The 21201-nt window shown below is 58.8% G+C and overlaps 1 protein-coding gene across 1 annotated transcript in view; it reads right to left on the bottom strand.

The window, feature by feature from the left end:
* Window positions 1-11895: 11895 nt before the first annotated feature.
* Window positions 11896-21201, bottom strand: part of LOC112110022 (mitochondrial peptide methionine sulfoxide reductase) — a 40435-nt gene continuing 31129 nt past the window's right edge. Inside the window, exons 5-6 of the mRNA XM_024204809.3 lie at window positions 19735-19841; window positions 11896-12668 (exon numbers count right to left, since the gene is read on the bottom strand). Coding sequence (XP_024060577.2) covers window positions 12492-12668; window positions 19735-19841 — 284 coding nt within the window. The 3' untranslated portion in view covers window positions 11896-12491. The remainder of the gene's footprint in view (window positions 12669-19734; window positions 19842-21201) is intronic.

The following is a 21201-nucleotide window of genomic DNA, read 5'->3' as shown; positions in this document are numbered from 1 at the left end:
AGCGTCTTCCTAGTAGACAGGTGTGAACATTAAAAAAAGGAAAAAGACACATGGCATTAATGGGCCCCCTGGTTAGTTACTTTAGCACGCAGGGGGGGTCTAGTGGAGGGGGCAGTGGGCTGGGCACCAGGAGACCAAGGTTTTATTCCCAGCTCTGCCAGGGGCTTTGGGCAACTCATTCCCTCTCCCACGGAAGCTCTTTGGGGCAGGGGCTGGCTCTCACTCCGTGTCTGTGCAGCACCTCGTGCACTGGGGCCCCGATCTCTCGGCACTGCTGGAATATAAATAATAATACGGAGAGGCCAAGGAGCAAAATGGGCCCCCAGTGTGACAGAGCTCCTGTAACAATGATCCTTTTGAGCCACTTGGCAGGGCAGCCCGGAAGCAGCTTGCCCTGGCATTGCCCACGCTTACTGCAACGTGGCAGCTCCTCTTTGGAGACAGGCCCCAGCAGCATCTTCTCGGCACCCGCCCGGCAGCATCTGGGTTCCTTTATCAGATTGGATCCCTGCACAGCTGGGGAGCAGAGCGTCTGTGAGCGAGCGCTGTCTGTCTCCACGCGCAGAGCTGGGGGGGGTCGGTGGTAATGCAGTACGCTGCAATGCTGGAGGAGAGCTGGGGAGGGGCTGAGAGCCGACAGCAGCTGAAATCACCAGGGGTAGGCGGATGGAGTCACAGCAAGGGACCGGGAGAATACAGCCCTGCTCCTCCCCAATGCCTTGTTCCAGTTGCAATAGCCGCACATGCCCTCTCAGTCCCAGAGAGTCATTGGGCACAGGTTGCCTTATGTGGTGACCTGCACAGTGAATTGGCCCCGGCCTCATCTTCCAACCTCTCCCGACAGGGTGTAGCTGGGCACAAGGCTGGCCTGAGACACCCTCAACGCCACGGCCCGGCTGCAGCTCCCGCTGCTCCTTGCCCCACTGAGCGCTGGTGCCAGGCAGCCTGCAGCAGCAGTGTTTGCATTGGAGGAGAACCCAGCCACCACTCCATGGGCAGCCCCCCTCCGCCTGGGAAGGGGAGAGCAAAGGGACATACGGGCAGGAAGTGCATGGGGCGTGGGGCATGACAGCACAGCTCTCTCTTTGCTCTGGTACATTGCCCATCTCTCCCCTCGCAGGTGGGTACGATTTCCCATGGAAGCATGGCCTACTGGTTAAACCGGCGGGCTGGGAGTCAAGCGATTTGTGTCCTGCGCGTGACTCACCCTGCAATCCTGGGGGAGTCCTGTCACCGCTCGGTGCCTCAGTTTCCCCATCTGGAGGTGACAGTTATCTGCCCCAGGTGGGTGCTGGGAGGAGGGGAGGCCTACAAAGCCTCTTCTGTAGAGCATTGTGCTCTGCTACTATGGCTCAAACTCCCCCCGCCACACAGCTGAGGTTTTTCTTTTTAAAATGTACCCTAATTACCCCCGGGGCCAGTGCAAAGGGGTGGAGCTGACACTGGAGAGTGAGGGTCACTCCCCCATAGCAGGTGTGGGCGGGAGAAGCTTCCCTCACCTGGACCCTATCACTCTGCCTCCCCGAGTGAACCGGAGGGGAGAGGGCAGTCTGGGTGATCCCTGGGGGGCCCCCCAAAAATACCCCCCATAGCCACCCCTCCACAAGAACGCTATGAAAGAACTGGGATCAGGGAATTACTGGGGCAAAGAATGCAAAAAACAGGCAGCGCCAGGGGGGCTGGAACAATTTGTACAGTGGGGGAGCTGAGAGCCATTGCACCAAACTGCATACCCTGGATATCATGGCAACCAGTTCCAGCCCCTGTGGGCAGGGGAGGTCATCGGAGAACAACCAGGGCCCGAGGCGGGGGACACTGAGCAGAACCCTGCCCACCGGCCGCTGCGCCGAGCCAGAATCCAGCAATCGGTGGCTGTGCCGCCCGACGTGGGGGGCCGCGGGACGTTGCCCACACTCGTTCCTTGGCCTCTGTGCTAACGGCAGGGCGCCAACGAGCACCCATCGGCGGTGGAATGTGCGATGTCAACGCCCGTCCTCCGGCACCGATTTGAGCCGCCACCAGCCTCCTCCCCTCCGGGTCCCCAGACGGTCACAAGCTGGGGAAGTTGAACCTAGAGGCGAACGAACTCCATGCTCCTTCGGTTCTGCCCTGTCCTGAATGCCAATTTAAAGGGGCAGCGTCCCACACGGTCTCTGACGTGGGCATCGACTGGCCAAGCCCCGCATGGGAGGAAGGCCCGGGCCGCTTGCTCAGACCGCGAGCACGCCGAGGTGGGCCTCTGAGTTCGCGCCTGAGCTGCACCGGCTCGAGGGCAGGTCGCACGGAAACAAGAAGTGCGTCAGGAAAGGGGGGGCTGCCGCCGTGCCGGCTCCACACAGGACGTGAGTGGGCGTCAGCGAGGCGCTGCCGCTAGCCCAGCGCTCGCCGGAGCCCCGGCAGCTGCTTTCCTGGTAACTGCGGCAGCTGTGTGAGGGCACGTGGGGGGCCGGGGAGCGCCGGGGAGGGGAGGGGCGTGCGTGGGCGGGAGGGGAGGGTGTGGGTCGCGGCTGGTCCAGCGGCAGGTGAGTGGGAGTGGAGGAACGGGGCTCAGAGGAGCAAACAGGACGCCGCAGAGATCAGATTACTCACCTCCAGCTGCAAAGCGCAGCAGCTAATAAAAGACTGAAGCTTCCTGTTGTTCCCTCATTAACACCCTCCCCGCCCCCCCCCCCAAGCCCCAATGTACAACGCCAGCTGCAGCGAGAGAGGCATGAGAGACAGACACACCACCCAGGGACAGCGTGTGCTGAGCAGGCCCTTCACACCCACTTCCCCAAGCGGGGTCAAGGGGCATTGGCCGAGGACTCGGAGAGCCTGACACTAGAAAGCAGGGGGCCTGTGGTGCTCAGCCCAAGGGGTACGCCCGGGACTGGCCCAGCAGTGCCTGCTGCACGTTGGTCGAGCTGCACCGGGAGGCCTGCGACTCAGAAGGACCCAGCCGCATTGGTAGAGATCGAGCCGCGTGTGCCCGGCCTGGCCGTTGCTATTGGTCTATCATCTTCCTCCAGGGCTTTAAACAGAACTCCCCCCCTCCATGCCCCCATCCCCCCAAAGGGATCGGAGTTCCCGTTGCAGACTCAGATTAAAGCAAGAGTTTAAACCATGAAATTCTGGCTGCAGCACGAGCGGCAGCCCCGGGTCTCCCTGCAGCCCCAACGCCTGCCTCAACTCGCCCGGCCCGAGGCAGCTCCAGAGGTGCCTTCGATGGCTAGAATATGGTCACCGTGTCAAAGAGTTCCCCCCGCCCGCGACATAGCCAGGGCTGACGTGGCGGGGGGGCCATTCCTCCAGAAACACAGTGCCTGGGTCACTTGGCCCTTGGGGACGTCCGGGTGTGGGAAGAGAGGCCAGGTCAAGGAGCCAGCCGCAGCTGCCTTGCCATCCTGGAGGGCTACGATCAAACAATACAGCTGTGGAGGGAGGATGGACAGGCAGTTTTCTAGGGAGCTTCCCTGTAAACCAGGGTCAAATACTAGCTCCATCTCCACCTCCCATGCAGCTGGCTGGGCCGGGAGGGCCGGGTCCGTCAGCTTCCCGAGGCGTTCCCGGGACAGACACGACCACACCCTGAATCGAAGCACCCCACGGCTCCAGACTCAGTCCCAATGCTGGGCTCATTGGAGCCTCCCTCAGTCATTTGGCAACACCCAGAGCTTCCAACCCATTGCGCTAGGTGCTGTACAGACACACACTCCCTGCCCCAAGGAGCTCACATGCCACCAACAAGACAGGCAGAGGGTGAAATAAGGTGTACATCTAACCGTGCGGGTAAGTCACCACTCGCGGGTCGTGGTGAATTCTCCTTTTACAATCAAGGCAAGGGTTAGCTGTGCCAGCAATGATTTGCCTGTGTCAGACTGGCTGGTCCCTTAGTCTTTGAATCTATGGACCAGACAGAGGGAGGAGGTGACGTTTTCCAAGGTCAGAGAACAGACCCCAGACCTCCTGACTCGCAGGCCTGGACCCCTGTCACTAGGCGACACTGTCTCTCTAAGCAGCCACCCACTGCTAGCAGCTCAGCTGCCCTCAGGGGAAAGTTTGGAGCCAGATCAGTGGGGCCCCTCCCTACACGCAGTAAAACAGCCCAGGTGCTCTACCCACCCCTTGAGAGAGCTACATGCCAGCAGATCTTCCCATCGTCCCTCCTGGCCGCAGGCTCTGACTCACCCTCCTCCCATCTCTCGTGCACCTGTCTCTCTCACACATACACACACACACACTTCCTGTTGTGAATCACCTGGAGTTTCCAACCAGCATGGGGCGTTTGAGCTTCTAACCTCAATTGACAGGCTGTTTTCCTGGGGCGGGCATGTGCTCTTTTTCTTCTTCCATTTAAAGGACACCCGTCAGCAATTGTTCTGAACTGGTGGCTGGTGCAGAGACACAAGAGGAGAGGGAACCATCGGCTGTTGCCAATGGGGCAAGGCCAAATTCGGAAGCCAAGGCAACCATGGAGTCTTTTTGAAATGACCCTTTACGGATTCTGAAGGGAACCCGCCTGGTGCCAGACACCCGCCGCACTGACAGGGCAGATTGAGGATGGGCAGCTGCGCCCGTCAGCCATAAAGCAAGGGTGGCCCAAAGGCTAGGGCACAACGCAGGAGGCCTGGGGTGATGAATACAGTAAAGGCCTGGAGGTGCTCAGCTGCTTAGGGTAACAGGGGCCAGGCGCACTCACCCAGCTGGGCGTTTGGATGGCCTGTAGAATGGGGCTGGGGAGCGGTTGGTACAATTGGGGTATCATAGAATCATAGAATATCAGGGTTGGAAGAGACCTCAGGAGGTCATCTAGTCCAACCCCCTGCTCAAAGCAGGACCAATCCCCAACTAAATCATCCCAGCCAGGGCTTTGTCAAGCCTGACCTTAAAAACCTCTAAGGATGGAGATTCCACCACCTCCCTAGGGAACCCATTCCAGTGCTTCACCACCCTCCTAGTGAAAAAGTTTTTCCTAATATCCAACCTAAACCTCCCCCACTGCAACTTGAGACCATTCCTCCTTGTTCTGTCATCTGCCACCACTGACAACAGTCTAGATCAGGGGCAGGCAACCTATGGCACGCGTGCCAAAGGCGGCACGCGAGCTGATTTTCAGTGGCACTCACACTGCCCGGATCCTGGCCACCGGTCTGGGGTGGGCTCTGCATTTTAATTTAATTTTAAATGAAGCTTTTTAAACATTTTAAAAAACTTATTTACTTTACATACAACAATAGTTTTATCATCTATTATAGACTTATAGAAAGAGACCTTCTAAAAACATTAAAATGTATGACTGGCACGCGAAACCTTAAATCAGAGTGAATAAATGAAGACTCGGCACACCACTTCTGAAAGGTTGTCGACCCCTGGTCTAGATCCATCCTCTTTGGAACCCCCCTTCAGGTAGTTGAAGGCTGCTATCAAATCCCCCCTCACTATGGGGGAGAGGAGAGGCCAGGGAAAAGGGGGTTTCGTGATTAGGGACTGTCTCACTAGTCACTGGCCTCCTACCAGACACCTGCCCTGCTCTGCTCCACTACGCGCCCAAACTCCATTTCCCCCAAGGGTTCAGGACCGGGGGCTACGCAGGGTCTCGCTGTTTCCGATGCCATCACGCCCCTCTCGCAGACATCGGCGCTGCAGAAGCGTTGGTCAGTGGCCAGAGCACAGGAGGCCTGGGGTCTGCTCTACCACCAACTCATGGTGCGACCACGGGCCAGTCCCCTCCTGGCTGCGTGCTTTGGTTTCCTGGCAAGTGGGGATGAGAGAGTCCTTTGCTTCCTTTGTAAGTGCTTCGAGATCCAGCCATAAGGGGCCGTCAGCAGGCAGGGGGATAAGCAAGTGTGTGTATGTGTGTGTGGGGGTGGCTGGGGAGGCCCGGCTGATTTACAAGGCCTGGCCCAGAGCAGGGTGCGTAACGTGGAGAGGCCGGGGCCTCAAGGCCCAGCTAATTCACAGCAGGAATTGAGCAACTGCAGGTGGGGATGAGGGAGGAAATCTAGAGCTCCGTTTGATTGCACTGATGGCAGGGACTATCTGCTGGGCCCTTCAGCACCCAGGGGTGACAGTCGGGCCGGGGCAGGGAGGGGAGAGGCAAGGGGGCTAGGCAGGGCCGGTGTAACCACTAGGCAAACTAGGCGGCTGCCTACAGTGCCAAGATTTAGGGGTGCCAAAAAGCAGTGTCCGGCATCACGGGAGTCAGGTGAGCGGGACAGGGCGGGGAGTGAGGCCTCCATAACAAACCCGCCCCGCAGCAAGGGGTGCCGCGCAGGACAGTCAGTGGGAGCCTGCGGCGGAGCAAGGAGGAGGCAGCCGGCCGGGCGCGGCGACCAACGCGGCCGAGGGACGGAGCCGTTGGGGGAGGTAGGACGCGGTCCCGAGTTCAGGTGAGCTTCGCCCTCCAACGCGCTGCGGCTGCCTCCTGGGGCGAGGGAAAGTGAAACTAAACCCCGCAGAGCGACGGAGGGGATAGGGCTGGCGCAGGTGCCGTTTCCAAACACCAATGCGGGGAGCCGGCCCTGATCCCCAGGGAAATCCTCACCTGCTCCCTGGGAGAGCCCGGCTCTGCCCTTCTTGCCCCCCTGGAGGGCGAAGTACTCAGAGCCTGGGAACGTTTAGAGACCCTGTGAGCTGGGGGCATTCTCAGCCTCCTCCTTGCCCATAGGTTCCTCCGGGCCAGAAGGGACCGTTGTGATCATCTCCTCTGACCCCCTTGGATTAATTCTAATGAACAACGCCACATTATGCAGTATTCATTTTTGACAGTTTATAATAACCGATGCTCAAGGTGGAAGTTTTGCCTAGCGTGCAAAATATCCTTGCACCGGCCCTGGGGCTAGGGCAGCAAAGCTGACCTCCAGCAAGTGCAGGGCAAGTCCCCAGCCCCCGGGCAGTGTGAGCACCACGTCCCACCTCCTGGGCTCAGAGACACTGTGGCACACGGGGCAGGTGCTGTTGGATATCAGATGAGCCGATGGCCACCCATTCCCTGCTCCCGCGAGGCCTGGAGGGGTGGGTCAGGCAGCAGCAATCCTTGGCGCCGCCAACGCTCCCACCTGTTCCAAGAGGCAGGCAGTGGCCCCAAGGGAGCTGGCCGGGACTCATAACACAGGCTCGAATGGCACCGCGTTCGCACGTGCCAGACAGCTGGGGGGGGGGGGGGGGGGGGGCCCAGCCCCAAGGACATGAAAGCAGGGAGCAGGGGTCAGTAGGGCACGGACAGAGAGGCCCACGGGCCAAGTTCACCTCTGCTGTAAGTTCGCTGACTTCAGTGGAGGTGGAGTTTGGTTCACTGGTTAAATGCAACAATGGTCCTCATCAGACAGTTAAACTAAACTCCTGGGAAACACCCTCCCAGGAGCTTTCCCATCTCTAAGGGCAATACCCCCTCCCCCGCCCCCATGGCTCCCCAGGCAGGAACAGGGTCTGGGATCTTTATCTCTGACGGCTTACGCCTCTGGTGCTGGAGCTGAGGGAGAAACTCTACTAGCTGCTCACTGTAGTAGGCTCTTATCCTCTTAGGTGACTAGCTGAAGCCCGCCGCATGGGGTTGTAGCCCAGCGCCCCGAGCCCCGCCACCCAGGGCTGAAGCTGAGTCCTGAGCAACTTAGCTTTGCGGGGCCCAGGCACTTGCCTGGCTTGGTACCCACTCATGCCAGCTCTGGCTTTTATATGCAGGAAACCAGTTACTGTGGCACAGGTGGGCCATGGAGTTTTGCATGTTGGGGGGGTGGGGCTCAGAAACAAAAAGGTTGAGAACCCCTGGCTAGTGGATAAAGCACTGGATTGGCACTCAGGAGACCTAGGTTCTGTTCCTAGCTCTGCTGCTGGCTAAGCATAGGCAAGTCACTTCCCGCCCCGTGCCTCAGTTTCCCCATCTGCAAAATACTTTGAGAGCTGCTCTAGAAGAGCTAGGTATTATTCTGTGGTGCTAAAGGTAGGGAAAGGGCACAGCCGAGTGCTGTGCAAGCTTCCGTCCTCCGGCATAGCCAACACACCTCCCTGCTGACCTGCTCCAACCCTGCCCTTGGTACCCAGAGACCCTTGTGCAGCAGAAACGCTCCGTTGTGCAGGAGGCTTTTGAGAGGACCACCACTGGCGGGGGGGAAGCCAGGCTGAAACCCACCCAACTCCCTGCATTGGTGACCTACCCTGTGAGTCACAGCCACAGCCGTGACATGCCCCAGCACTGATGCAAGCCAGCCCACACACCCTGAGCATCTACTCCATGGGGACTAGCTGCACCTGCTGAAAGATAAATAACCTGATTAACCCTTTGGAGGCTACAGGGATGGAACTACCTGTCCTCCCAGTCTACAGAATAGAAGCATTAAGAGCATTTTGGGGTAGGGGGGGGGACTAGGAGAGCTTTTAGAAACAGAAAGTAGTGTAGATGGGCACAGAAATCTGGCTGAGATTGTCCCCTGTATTAAAGCCGGTTATAGATGGAGGAGGGAAACCCCTCCCTCCAGACACATGGCAGACCAAAGTGAGTCAATATCATTTTTATGGCAGACATAAAACCTAGGCCTGGATTCTCGGGCCCGCTGCTCAAGGATTCCAGGGGCGGGGCACCTTCCCGGTCGAAGCCGGGCACATGGCAGGCTTTAATGAAGATGAATTCTGAGCCAGCCAATCTCCCACCCCCACCCCAAATCAAAGCAAAACCCACTCCCCTGCTTATCGGAATTCAATTAAGAGGCCTCTATTGAAAGCCCCTGCCTCTTAGCCATTTTGCCCCCTCCACAGCCTGATTCACGGGCAGGGCAAGAGCTCTGAAAACACCCGTTTTATTTTTAAAGCACTCCAATAAATCCCATCGCCTACAAATGCTTAGGAGGGCCGGCTTATTCTAAGGGGGGGGGCACTTGCGTGACTTGCTAGCCGTGGCTGCATTGAGCGGAGTGGCCAGTGTAACAGCACCACCTGCTGGCAGTGTGCCCACATCACCGCCATGGGGGAGCCCACGCTGGAGCCCAAATGAACAAGGCGAATTCCAGGGCAATGAACGGTTCAATCACTTGCCCCGATTCAAGAGGGACAGGCTCTATTTTAAAACCAACCGTGGCCAGATTCCTCCCCCTCCAACTAATCCATCCCCGCCCCTACTTCTCTCCCCAGCCCTTATCCCCATTAGTGGCCTTTGCACGTGAGACCGGCGCCATATGACACTCCCGTGCGGACGTGACCTTGGGATTTCTGTTGCCCGGTCACAGACAGGGCCTGGAAAGCTGGCCTCAGGCAGAGAGGAAGATACGGGGCAGGCAAAGAGGAGGAGATCCACACTGAGGCGCTGAGGAAAGAGGCCGGCCTCTGGCCTAGTTTTGGGGAGGGGGTTGGCCCTAGGGGTCCCCCATTCTCCTGGACAGCGGGGCTTTACAGCAAGTGGCAGCTGCATTGCCGTGGTGCTTTAAGTGTCCCCCTGGGATGAAACATGAGGCGGGGGGAGTCCCCTTTTGCTGGGCCCCAGCCAAGGTAACTTCCACGGAGACTCAGGGCAGACAGGCTCCGCCAGACTTTCGAGGGAGCTTCGGTGGGTGGTCGGGTTTATGGCTCTTTTCCTCCTCCCACACACCAGTTCGGCCTCCTGGCCAAGAATCACAGCTCCTCGCTGCTGAAAGGAAGAGCCGCAGGGGAGCAGTCACTGCGCACGGACTGTACTGGGCACTATTGCCCTCTGCTGGACAGAATCAGAACTTCCCACTGGGCGTGTCATAGATTCTATACTGCTAATGGGGATTCACCTCTGTATCTAGAGGCAGGAGTCTGTGCTGTCAGGGCAGGAGGAACCTAATGGGAAATTGCTAGTGGCGAAGGGGTGCAGATAGCAAGAGCTATCAAGGATTCGTTACATCTAAGCCCAGTGAACTCCCCCTTTCTCTACCCAAGCATGAAAGCCATGGGTACTTTACACTTGTGCGCTGAATGGGCAACATCTTGTAACTGCACCACCAGGCATGGGAGCGGTGAGCAAGCCAGCGCCTTTGGCTGCTGGAGCCTGCTGTGCACTAGCCCTTTTACCCCGAGCCCCTGTAACATCACGCCCCCACCCACCCCCATCAATCCCCAACCCAGGCTAGGAGCTGCATCAATGCAGAGACACCAACACATTCATCAGCCCAGACACAACACGAGCCCCTGCCGTCAATAAATCGATCCCTTCATTTATTCAGCGCAGCCCAGGAGACGCTGGATCATTGCAGAGGATCAAAATGGCACGGGGCCAATTATGAACAAGGCCGGCCCCACCCGGGTGAGCGTCTCTGCCCAGGGGAGTTCAACGCCTGCTCCCCCGCTGGCCGTAGGCAACACTGGCGCCGAGCACAGGGTCTCTTTGCTGGTGCAGACTGGGTGGCGGCTGCTGCTGTCAGGGCGGGAGAGAGGGGGGCTGGCCCTTTAAGGGGAGCTGGGCTCAGCGCCACCTGTGCCTAGTTATCTGCCTTCCGGGTGGTGGGTTTGGGCATGGGCAGGGGGCAGGGCAGCATGTGATGGGAGCTCAGGAGCAGGGCAGCCTGTCAGACGGAGCTGGCTGGGTTAGAAAGACCGGCAGGGGCTTCAGGGAGGACTCAGGGCCAGGCAGACGTAGGGAAGAAGTTGATCTCTCGCCCAGCTAGAGGGCAAGGCCAGGCTGGCAATCACTTGCCCGCATGCTCGGGGTTCTGCTGATCGCCATATTTGGGGTCGGGAAGGAATTTTCCTCCAGGGTAGATTGGCAAAGACCCTGGAGGTTTTTCGCCTTCCTCCGCAGCATAGAGCAGGGGTCGCTAGCTGGAGGATTCTCTGCGACTTGAAGTCTTTAACTCATGATTTGGGGACTTCAACAGCTGAGTCAAGGGAGAGAATTATTCCAGGAGTGGGTGGGTCAGATTTTGTGGCCTGCATCATGCAGGAGGTCAGACTAGATGATCATAATGGTCCCTTCTGACCTTAAAGTCTGTGAGTCACTGCAGTGAGGGGCAAGGAGCAAACTCTTCAGAGGGCACCAGCAGGCCCTGAGGAAGCAATTGACATGTCCGGGGGTGGGGGAACTGCAGGTTCCTGGGGAACCGTCGGTGAAATAAGTGGCTGGGAGGTGTGCCACTGGCTGGGAATCCCGACGGAGGGGTGGGACCCGCAGGACCATATGAGTTAGGGGAGCCCCAGCAGGGAGCGCGGGAACAGCCCTAGGCTAGCATCGCTCCCCACGCAGTGGGAGAGCAGAGAGTAAAGGACAGGCGAGCAGACAGCAGCCCACGAGATGTCTCTCCTCCCCTGGTAGGGTTCAGATCAGGAGGAGGTCGAACCAGGCACCAAAGGGAGCCCAGAGACAGCGAGTCAGGATTCAGTGACTGCTTTCCCAGTCCCCTGGGGCAGAGCCCATTACAAGCTCCCCCCACCCACGGCTGCCCGTTAACAAACCCTGCTGCTCATGGGAAGGGCAGGGCTGCTGGTTGCTAACCCGGCCAGCACCTGTGTCCATTGCTCGGGGAGTCTCATTCTTCGGGCCACCGGGGATCCAGGAGACCAGTGGAGCAGGGAGAATTGGTGCTTTGGTATCATTGTCAAAGGTGATGGGGGGAGGGGGAGGCTAGAGGCCAGGGCTAAGCCCCAGGACAGGGGGTTTCTTGGCCTGGAGTCTAACGACTGCAAGTTAATAGGTCCCCGCTCTCTCCATGGGGAGGCCTCAACCACCTTCAGCGATGGCCCGGCTCCTTCTCCACCAAACGTGAGGGGTGAGGCTCCAGCTTTCCCAGTGTGGTCTAGCAAAGCCAGGTGGAGAGAGCAGAGCGTTTGCTGCCTGCCCCGAGGTCCCTGCATCCCCAGGGCTGGGCACCTCTGTCCAGACCCTCCCAAATCCAGCAGCAAAGGAGGCTGAAAACTCTTGGCCTTGCCTCACGTTGTGGTGCCGAGGTTGCCCCATCCCGCGGCCAGTCCATGTGTGACAGATGCTGTAATGGCCGTGGCAAGGAAATTCTTCAGGTGGTTAGCAAGCGAGTTACCCCCCTCTCCTATGCTCCAGCCTCCCAGTGAATCGAAGTGACCCCAGAGGATGCTCTGGAGGGAAGGGGGGGGGGGCGTAGGTGTGAGCAGATCAGGACGAGGAGCCAGCAGCAGCTGGTGGTTGTGCAGGATCAGCTCCGGGCGGCTTCCTCTTCAATCAGGGCCAACGGGACCAGGGCAAGACCCCCCACCTCAGCCTGGAGACAACCGCAAAGCGACCAGGACCGAGGGGTGATCTCTCAACCTTGGGGCCTCGCCGGGGCTCAGACCCAGAGCACGCCCTTGGACATCCCCAGCGCTATGGTAACCATCCAGAAACGCAGGGCAGGAAGGGACTCAAGGGGCCGTTTCCCCGGTGCAGAACCCGTCACGTCTGTGAATCAGGCCGTCCAGCTGGGTCCAGAGGCGGCCGGGAAAAGAAAAGCCACCTGCGCTCCCGATGGGCGCTTAAAATGAGGTACTAGGCTGCTTCCGTTCCCATGGCAACTGCTCGTGGGTGTTGATCGCCATGGCTCCCAGACATACTCCCTTCATGACTCTTGTTCAGCTGCGGGGCGGATGGGACAGGCCACGCCGGTCCCCTTTTGGCCGCAGTATCCCTTGGGGGTCTTGTGCAGGTACTGCTGGTGGTAATCCTCTGCGTAATAGAACTCCCCGGCCGCCTGGATTTCAGTGGTGATGGGCCCCAGCTGCCGTTTGGCCAGCTCCTAACGAGAGGAGACAGGAGGAAAGGATGTCAAACTTAGTGCTCCTGGAAGGGGAGCAAGCGGCACCCCCAGCTGGAGACAGGCGTACAGGTTGACAGGCGTTGTAGGGGAAGCTCACAGGCTTCCCCGCTGGTCCAGTCCGGGAGCTTGGGGCAGAGGCGGGGACGTGATCTGGGGAAAGGAACCACAGCAGGGACACCACCGGCAAACTACTGCTTCCCCTGACACCAGGACCCCTTCCCAGAGCAGGGGCGGGGGGCACGGGGACTGGTGCTGGGCATACGCAGCAGTAGGCAGGGAATCTGATCGGGGGGGAGGGGCGGGAAGCGTTTTCTATTCCCTTCCATTCAGGGACACTCTTGGCCAACAAGAGGTCCAGCAACGTGCAGCAGTTAAGCCCTGCAGCACCCCGGGAGGCAGGCAGCAGGTGTGAAGCCTTGTTTACACTGGTATATGGCCTTGGACGAGTCAGCTGAAGGCCTGGGAATAAAACCCAGGAGTCCTGACTCCCAGGCCCCTGCTCTGACCGCTAGGCAAGTCCCCCAAAAGGAACTTGAAAGAGTGGGCTAGGAAGAGACCTGCCAGCAACTGCTAGCCTCACTGGGAGACCTGAGGTGTTCGTGTCAAACTACCTCTTCAGCCAACACAAACCCTACCCACCTAGAGCTCCCACAGCACCTTCCCTGCCCGTCCAGCCCAGACGCCTCAGCGATGGGCCCACCGGGAACATGTGTCAGAAAACAGAACCGGAGCCGATGAGCATCAGCCAGGCTGCCAGAGAAGAAATGTAGGACTCGGGCTGCACCCGCCACCCCCTTTCCTTAGGCAGCCGCTGTCATCGCCGAGCCAACGGACAAGAACCGTGTTTCTGAGGGTCTCCTCCAGCCCTGCTAGGCCCACACTGGATACCAATGGGAACTGTGCAGGGGTGGCAGTACACCAGACTGGCCACAAGGGGGCTGTAAGATACCCATTTCCCTAACGGGTTCTAAGCCTGGCTTGGCGGCTACCCGGCTAACACCCCCAAACAGAGGCATTACGTGAGCAAAGCCCCTGGTGCAGATCCGTCACCCCAGAGTGTGTGTGTGTGGGGGGGGGGGCTGGGCTCATGGGATCCCAGCAGGGAAGGAAAGAGGGGGAAGGGCAGGGCAGGCTGTGGGGTGAGAAGGGAGCAGTTCACCCCCACCACTAACCCCCCCTCTGCAGGGTCTGAGCTCAGACCAAGCCAGGCCCCTCCATGCACGCTCTGCAAAACACCAGTCGTGCTGAGCAGAGAGCCACCCAGACGAGGCGAGGGAGGGCGTCCCTGGGGCGCCCCTCTCCAGCCTGCCGTGAACGAACCCCTCTGCGTCTCAGACAGCGTCTCGCCGAACGCCTGCTCCGCCGCACCAGCCAGGCTCCCACCAGCGGGAGCAGCTCAGCCAGCAGACCCGCGGCGTGGAACGGACAGAAGCGAGGAGCCCGCCAGGGTGGAAATGCCGCTGCTGAAATGCGGGAGGCTGAAAATGCGTCTGCACCCGCCCGGGAAGGACAGACAAGTTCTCGCACATCACATCACAAACTAATTCTTACAGCGGCCCCAGGTGCCGAGGCGCTAAGGCCCCTGGGATACACCCCCTGAAATCCTAGCCCTCAACACGGTCCGCTGGCTAAGCCGCAGGCGCAACTCTGTGCATTGGGCTCTCTGGGAGAGGGCCAGGACAGGGGTCTGGCCTCAGAGTTAGACAGCAGGTCCCTGCAGGGGTGAACGCGCACTTCAGAGCTGTCCCTCCACATCACTACCTGGGGATCCGGCTTCTCCTCCAGCGCCTGCCCTTCGGTGACCATGGGCAGGGGCTCCCAAGGCTGTGACTGGACCCTCGCTATGCTTAGCAATTTCTGCCCCCCCCGCGTGATGGTGGGTGAGTGGGTATTTCACAGCTTACATGCAATACCATCAGTCTCTAGTAATCCACCGTACACGAATGTTGGGCTCGGTCTCCCTCTAGTGGCTGGCCCACCTAAGATGTTTATGAGTCTCCTACTGCAGCTGCTCTTCTGACACAAGGGGCCTAGCCCCTAGCGAAGGCAGGAACGACATGTTTTTAGATCCAGGTCTTTGGTTCAAGCCCTGCGCTAAGAACCCGAGTACCCCCACACTTACTGGGCAGAGCTCAGTTCTCCAACAAAGGCTTATGTGGGGCAAGGGGTGAAGGGGAAAAAAAGATCTTGAGAACCACCATTCTTCCCTTAAGGGAGAAGTGTGTCCTACATCCATAGGGGAGTGTTTCCATATTAGATCCCCAGTATTTCAGCTGGCTTCCATGGAGCCAGTAACCCCACAAGGGCCACCAGTCCCAGCTGTGCAGCTCTTCATCCTGAGTGACTTGGTCCTTGATCACCCCCTTCATCCAAGGACTTCAAAGGCCTTGACTAACAGGTCTCCCAAGCACTCTCTCTCTCTAGCCCACATTAGGGCAGCCTCTGAGCCATCCCTGGGTTTGAGCTAAGGATTGTTAGTTTCATTTTACAGAGAGGGAAACTGACTTGCCCAAGGTCAGGCAGCGACAGAGCCAGGAATAGGACCCAGGAGTCCCAATTCTCAGCATCTGTACTCTGGTCAAACTCCCTGGCTAGTGCTCAGAAGTCTTAGCTGCTCTACCCACTAGATCACACTGCCTTCCTGCCAGAGTGCCTGGGAGTCTGTTCTGTTGCAGCAAAAACATACAACATACCAAAATCGGAAGAGAATTAGTCAAATCAAAGCAGCAGCAGAAGGAGGGGCCAGGAGTGTAACCTGAGGACCTCTGTTAACGTTTACTGTGCAAATCCTCTTATAGAGCATGGATACATCTAGGTGCAGCTCTGCCCCCCCCTGAACTTTCCTATGTTGCTTGTCTCCACAGGATACGTCTACCCAGTTTGAGCCCAAGCCCCACTTCCAGCCACACACAGCTGTGTCTGACTTGGCTCAGCAAGCACTCAGGACCCAGGTCGTAGGACCCTGCTAGGGGGTGGATCAGAGCCCAAATCCCACTCTTGACTCCGGCCTAAGCGCTGTCATTTTGCAGTGTGGACACAGGGCAAGCCGCAGACCCGAGTCACGAGGTCTGCGCAGCACGGACATGTTAGCACGACCGAGAGCGCCAGGGTCAGCCCTTGTAAACCCAGATTTCCAATGCAGTGTGGACACTTCAGCCAGGCCCCTCCACGCACGCTCGGGCTTACTGCGCATAGACATATTCTCAGAGTGCAAGCCCTTTGGGGCAGGGTCCGGACCGAACTATGTCCATACAGGACCTGGTACAATAGGGCACCCATTCCTATCGGCTATTTGCAAAGGCTCCTCGGTACCATTATCCCCATTTGGCAGATGAGGGGAAACTGAGGCCCCGGAGTCAGTTTATGGCAGAGACAGAATAGAACCCAGATCTCCAGCCGCCCAGCCCTGAGTTCTAGCCCCTGGACACAGCTACTTCTGAAAGGGCTGAACTGGCTGCTCCAAGAAAAGGAGGAACGCCGCTTGTCAGGGCCGCTGTCAATCAACCGCTGAGCCAAGCCGTGATGGGCGGAGGTGCTGAGAAGGGGGTTTTATGTCAGGGCGCAGGTATCTACTAGGAGGAGGAGGCTGGAGAAGAGGAGGGGTTTGTCTCCAGTTGGGGGAAAGCCCCTTGAGGCTCCCATCAGCGCTCGCCAGTCAGCCAGCTCTTTGATGTGGGGCGCATCGTTAATTGCATTAAAGGAGTTGGTGGCACAGGAGACTTTCCAGTGGAGGGGGGGATGGAGCGGGAGGGGGGAGACTTGCGTTTCTCCGGGGCCCAGAACAAGGCAGCTTATCGGCGGGCAGAGTTAATTCACATGCAGGAGGGGGGACGCCGGGTGTGGGAGCCGATAAGGAGGCCCAGTTAATTAACTGGAACCCAGCAGGGCCTGGAGTTGGGGGAGGAGCCGTGGTGGCAACCCAGCAAGCAGCAGCCCCAAGCTACAGGCCACTGCAAATGAAGGGAGGGGGATTCGAACCCCCTGCTGGTGGCAGCCCACGCAGAGATGAGATGCGGGCCCTGGAGAGCCACAGCCTCTAGCACCGGAACAGGGGCAAGGTCCCTCACCCTCATGCCTCAGCCCTGGCCTCTAGAGCAGCACATGGCCATGGGATCCGTGTCCTTTTCCTGCCCAGATCAGGTCAGGCCCCACTCCTCACTGCCTAGGTGGGGGCTTTGGGGATTTTTTGCAGAGGAAATGCAGGACAGGGAGGGGGGCTGAGTTTAGTGGCCGGCTAAGAGGCCAGGTAAGCGCTTATCTAGCGCTTTTCATCCACAGAGCTGAGAGGAGAATGACAGAGGTGGTCAGGGGCATTACCCCCATTTTACAGCTGGGGAAACTGAGGCACAGAGCGGGGCTGTGACTTGCCCCAGGCCACAGAGCCACGAACAGAACCCAGGAGTGGGGAAGGCCATCGGCAGCACGCCTGTCACCACGGCAGCTGAGGAAGATGCCCCAGGGCTGTCCCGGGAGAGACGGCCAGTGCTGCGCTGGGTGCTCTTCTCCTCACACTGGAGGTGGAATCGGGGCGGGGAGAGGAGAGAGCGATGGAGCCAGAATCCCAGGAGGCACCTGCCAACCACGCTGCTCAGCTCCCTTAGTCCCATTAATAAATGCAAAGTTGTTGCTGTCACTGAGTCCAGGCCCAGGCCGAGCCTCGGGAATGGGGCGATGGAATATTTTCCCCCCTGCCGGGGAATATCTTTGCATGGCTAATAGGCTGCGGGAAGCAGAGCTGTTGGCACAGAGCCTCGTTACATGTCACCGGGGATCCCCGAGACGTGGCTGGATTCTGATCTCCGTCACGCTTCTGGAAATCCACCGTAACCCCCTGGAGATGGAGGGACGCTGGATCCGTGCCAGCGCGGTGGCTCAGAGCCGGGCCCGCCGTCACCGTGGAAACAGCAGAATTCAGCCCATCACCACTCAGGAAGGCCATAACTGCATGGGTTGGATTTTCATGAGCGCTGATGCTCCGCCGAGCAGCCCCCTGAGTTCCTGGCGCTCCGCACCTCTGAGAATCGGGTCCTACATGGATTTATTTTATGGCAGGTGTCTATGTGGCTTAGCCGTTAAGGGACCGACGGACAATTCTCCTAGGAGATTCCCCAGCGTGTCCCTGCTCTAGGGAAGAGCCAGGACTCGGCTGTACAATAGAACAGGGGACGGGGGGGGCTGCCAACACCCGCCGGAGTCAGCCCACGTCCTGGCCTGGATGAAGCAGTCATAGACGGCTGACGGCGGGGGGTGCATGCGGTGCGCACTCGCTCCCAGAGGGGCAGGGAGATGGGAACGGCTCGTTTTTTGTCACCCGTACTGCTGCGTGCGAATGGGAAACCCCAGATCACCTTTGCTTGGACGGATGAACCCGCCCCGGGGAGATGTAATGTGGTCGAGCAGTGCTAAGGCTCACTGTCTGGAGAGGGGGTAAAATCCCTCGTTTTGCTCTTTCCATCAGTGGAGCCTGACTCACTTTAATGAGTGGGTAGGGATCACCACCCCCCCGTTAGAGACCGGGAAACTGAGGCACAAAGAAGCAGTGACTTCAGCCTTGTCTATGCTTAGATTTAGGCCCCCGCGTAGCTACACCGGTGTAGGCCCCTAGTGTGGACAGGATTCACATAGGTGCAGCACTATCTGTACCAGTGTGGCTTGCCCCAGCATCAGTCCGAGGAGAGCTGCAAGTTTGTGCCCGTAAGTTTGTGCCCGTGGCTAAAATGCTAGTTCAGACAAGGCCTGGCCCACAGTGCCACAGGAGGTCCATGGCACGTCCAGGTCTAGAACTTGGCTCCCGGCCAGGTGCCCTGCCGCCGCAGGATCTGCTCAACCCACAAGAGTCTGCGGCACAGCTCAGCGCCCAGCAGAGATTGCAGGGGCGGCTGTTGCAAACACAGCCCCTTGATCTTGCAACTGACTAGCCCACGGCTGTGCAGCCCACTAGAGACTCGCTCCACCAGCCTGGCCCACGACCCATCGTGCTCCCCCACACACACGCGCGCTGCGTCTGCCCGGCACGTGAGGATTTAAACAGGTCGCCTTTAATTGTCCCAGCCACGGCGGCTGGGGGCAAACCGCTTAAGGCAGTGAATCATTTTCAGGGGATGCTGCACCTGTCTCAGTCAATGACCATGGCCCCCTCCCAGCCCCAGCTGCCAGTTGCCGTGGCGGCAGGTTGCCAAGGAGACTGGTTTTTTCCCCAGCCCCCTTCCTCATCAGAAAGGCAGGAAGGGTCTTGCCGGGGTAATTAACTAACTAGGCCTTGCCTCCCCTCCCTCCCCACCACAGGACGCAGCTCAGAGGGCACAGCCTACCCACAGCAGGGAGGGGGAGCAGCTGGGAATGCGCCGACACAGCAGAAGCAAGGGGAACAGCTCCCCCATCCCCCCACCAAGGGAGACTCCCGGCATTCGTTGCACCCACAGAGCAAGGGCCAAAGCAGCCCTGGCTCGAGAAGCCTCCTTCGGCACTACAGCAGCGGCCCCAGACCCAGCGCAGACGGTCGATACAGCCAGCACACTCCAGCAACGCCACTCCAGCCGGGTTCTGCAGAGCGGGCGCTCCCAGGGCTTTAACAAGTGATATTTCTAGGCCTGACAGCTGCAAACAAAGCTTTTCCAGCCCTTTGGCAAGCAGTCTGAAGCAGCCGCTGAGAGATGCGAACAGCTCCCTAGTCGCATTGTGTTAACTCTGGAGCCTACTGATGGTGATATACATGGCAACATGGTTCACTATTTCACCGCCCATTTTAGTGGAAACACCTGGATACTCTGGGATGCTGAGCAGAGTTTGGGATCAAGGTCAGAGTTTGGATGGAAAAAAACCCCCACTGATTTCCCACACTGGCCCCCTGCCTTACTGAGAGCTGGAGATCTTTGGGAACAGTAAGTCTGTGAGAAGAGCATCGCCTTACACCTGCAGGTGAGTGGAATCCTGAGAGCAGCTCCCAGCCGTTACTCACCGAGGGACGAGAGAACGCGTAAGAGATGCTAAGCAGCCTGGTTCGCCCCGCCCCATCCCAGAGGAACAGCCTCTGCTCCAAACCTGCCTGTTGATACATCGCCTTCGACTTCAGGGCAGCATCCCTCTGCTGGGCTCCGAACGTGTGGATGACCGAACGATACTGTGTGCCGACATCCTCCTCTTGCTGCATGCCTGAAAGGCAGCAAGCCGCACGTTAGGGGACAGAGGGTGCCCCGCGAGAAGGCACACCAGGATCGCCAAAGAGAGGCGCCCAAGCTTAACCTTCACCCCCCAAAAAGAGCATTCACACTGAACTCAAGGGCTAACCTCATCCCTGCTGGCACAACCTGTCTGATTCCTTTGACTCAGGGCGGGCTGCTGGTTTTCAGTGGCAGCCTTCTGCTCCACCATTCAAACAAACCGTGACACTGTCTCAGCAGCCGATAGGCGCTTCCGTTATTACGGCAGCACCGAGATCAGGGACCCAGCTACGCTAGGCGCTGTACAGACACATAACGAGACAGTCCCTGCCCCAAAGAGCTTGCAACTAGACAAGACAAAAGCAGGATCATTCTCCCCAATTTACAGATGGGCAACTGAGGTCCAGAGAGATTTGACTTGCCCAAGGGAAATCTGTGCCAGAGCTAGGAATTAAACCCCGATCCCCTGAGTCCCAGTCCAGTACCTTAACCACTGCGCCTTGCGTGAACGCTCCTCCAGACATACAGCAGCAGAGGTTAGCGTAAGTGACTAGAGCACTGTTGAGTGGTGCTAAACTGGCACCTCTGCCAGCTGCCTCCTATCCACAGAAAAGGGATGTGGGCAGAGTCCCCCCTGCATCCTTAACCTGAAGGGCATGGCCAAATAGACCAGCCATTGGTCTACCCTCATAGCCTGTCCCATCTCATCAACTGAAGAGCCAATCAGGAGACCGAATGGAGAGGTGGGCGGGGCACCGTTTGAGTGCTTAACTGACCACTGGGTAGGTCCGCAGGGTCCCTGTGAGCTGGGGGAGACTGAGGCACAGGGAGGGGAAGCGGCTTCCCTGAAGGTGTCGATAGATGAGGCAGGATTGGAAGCAGGGAGTTCCCGGCTCTCAGGCCCACTAGGCCCTGCCTCTTTGCAGGGGGAGGGGACACACAAGCCCGTCTTGCCATGCTCTGAACCTCCCTTTCCCTCACCCCCCGCCCCGAATGGGCTGCACCCCTCACAGCGCTAGCGAAAGGGGGATGGAGTCAGGCTAAACAGGACCCAGGGCCACCAGGAGCTTTTCTTCCCAACCCAGCCCCTAGCCTCTCTCGCCCAGAGATGGATTCTCCGTCTCAGCCCTCCTCACCCTCTTCTTCCTCCCAGGTCCCAGCAGAGTATCAACCATCAGCTCCGCTGCCCCCCACCTCCCGTACTGGGAGGGGCCCCAGGTGCTCGGAGGATCCTGCCATAACCCACTTCAGGAGAGGGGAAATAACATTATCCCAGGGAACTGGCAGAGCTCCACCAGAGTCACTGGGGCCAGACGCCCGGCCGGCGGGAACCGGCAGAGCTCCCCCGGAGT

This window comes from Terrapene carolina, unplaced genomic scaffold (genome assembly GCF_002925995.2).
Source record: "Terrapene carolina triunguis isolate 2854851 unplaced genomic scaffold, T_m_triunguis-2.0 Scaffold236, whole genome shotgun sequence".
Classification (NCBI taxonomy): Eukaryota; Metazoa; Chordata; order Testudines; family Emydidae; genus Terrapene; species Terrapene triunguis.
The sequence above is the reverse complement of the archived record's forward strand: the minus strand, read 5'-3'. Positions and strand labels throughout refer to the sequence as shown.